This window comes from Nelumbo nucifera, chromosome 3 (genome assembly GCF_055504915.1).
Source record: "Nelumbo nucifera cultivar China Antique chromosome 3, China Antique-T2T, whole genome shotgun sequence".
Lineage (NCBI taxonomy): Eukaryota > Viridiplantae > Streptophyta > Magnoliopsida > Proteales > Nelumbonaceae > Nelumbo > Nelumbo nucifera.
The window spans coordinates 97,656,431-97,657,883 of record NC_142651.1 but is presented as its reverse complement, the minus strand read 5'-3'; the positions used below and the strand labels follow the sequence as shown (position 1 = coordinate 97,657,883).

The window sequence follows — 1,453 nt, the reverse complement described above, 5'->3', positions numbered from 1 at the left end:
GGTACTCAGTCAATATATTCACATTGCATGCAGACACTACAATCACTATCATTTTTATCTCAATCTTCTTCTGGACAAGGAAGACGAATTCAGAACGCCTTCATAGAATTAAATTTACAACGGCAGGAACTATTTGACGGATTGGTAGTTAAAAACGAGAACAGGGATTCCTTTCGCTATCCTTCCGATTCCCAACGACATCAGATGTGCTTACTAGAATTTTGCCGGTTATATTAACGAAGAAAAATTGATGCTTATTTTTAAATCTGCGACTTTTATAATATTGAAAGAAAAAATAAACTATTGATAGAAATTAGCCTGATTGTTTCTAAAAACAAGCACTTTCGATTGATTTAGAAGAAAGGGATAGTAACAAAAAGGGCTAATAACTAAATAATATACATCCAGGATCCAAAAACAAAGGGGCGAGAATGACATAAAAGAATCTAGAACTCCTGTGAGGCAGATCCGATCTCGCCCTTCCCTTTCCCAATCTTCTTCGGCAAGAGAGTCTGATGAATATTGGGCAAAACCCCACCGTTGGCGATCGTAACGGATCCCAATAGCTTGCTCAATTCCTCGTCATTCCTCACCGCAAGCTGTATGTGCCTCGGCACAATACGATTCTTCTTGTTGTCCCTTGCAGCATTTCCAGCCAATTCAAGAACCTGAAAACAACACAGAACCATCAGAACATCAAGTTTCGGGAATCGAAATCAAAACACATAAAATACCAGACATGTGAGACAAATCAAAATGATCACAAACCTCAGCGGCGAGGTACTCCAGAACGGCAGATAGATAGACCGGAGCACCGGCACCGACACGCTCGGCATACTTGCCGGCTTTGAGAAACCTGGCGATCCTCCCCACGGGGAACTGCAGACCGGCCTTCTGAGACCTAGAAACCGATTTGGAAGCCTTTGGCTTTCCCCTGCCGCCCTTAGTTGAAGCTGAGGAACTCATCTCTCTAGAATTCAGTTCGGATCGATGGATTTACGGTACTACGTCCGTCACCGTCAGCCTAGCCCTAACGACCGAGAAACTCTTTCAGACTTGTTTTGGAAGGGGCCTAGGTTTATATAGTGCGTTGTCTAGAAGGTTCTCGTTGTTGAGTGGTCGATTCGGCTTCACGCGGATCGCCAACGTGGCAATGCACTTTGGGGTCGCGCGAAGAAAAGCAAAATATTCGATTTTTAGTCACTTTCGCGGTTGTTTGTTTTGAAATTTTGGGGATGATACGGAATTCGTGTAGCTGGAAGGAAAGTACGAAAGAACAATATCAAATTACGAAAGTGTCCCGATATTATTTTACATCGACGAAAACACCCACGTGAGTGCCTCTGCTGACTACTCGTGTTCCCTTTGAAGACTCCCATTTCATTATTCATTAACCTCTAGGCCGGATTCTTTTTACATTTACTCGAACCCATGTACTTAAAGCTACCCTCTA

At 43.1% G+C, this 1,453-nt stretch overlaps 1 protein-coding gene across 1 annotated transcript; it reads right to left on the bottom strand.

Annotated features, from left to right (window-relative positions):
* Nucleotides 1–322: 322 nt before the first annotated feature.
* On the bottom strand, nt 323–1,055 carry LOC104588402 (histone H2AX). Its single transcript, XM_010246309.3, has 2 exons — nt 769–1,055; nt 323–668 (listed from the first exon to the last, which is right to left on the bottom strand). Exons 1-2 carry the CDS (start codon nt 964–966, stop codon nt 447–449), a joined length of 420 nt encoding a protein of 139 aa, XP_010244611.1. The 5' UTR covers nt 967–1,055; the 3' UTR covers nt 323–446.
* Between the last annotated feature and the right edge of the window lie 398 nt (nt 1,056–1,453).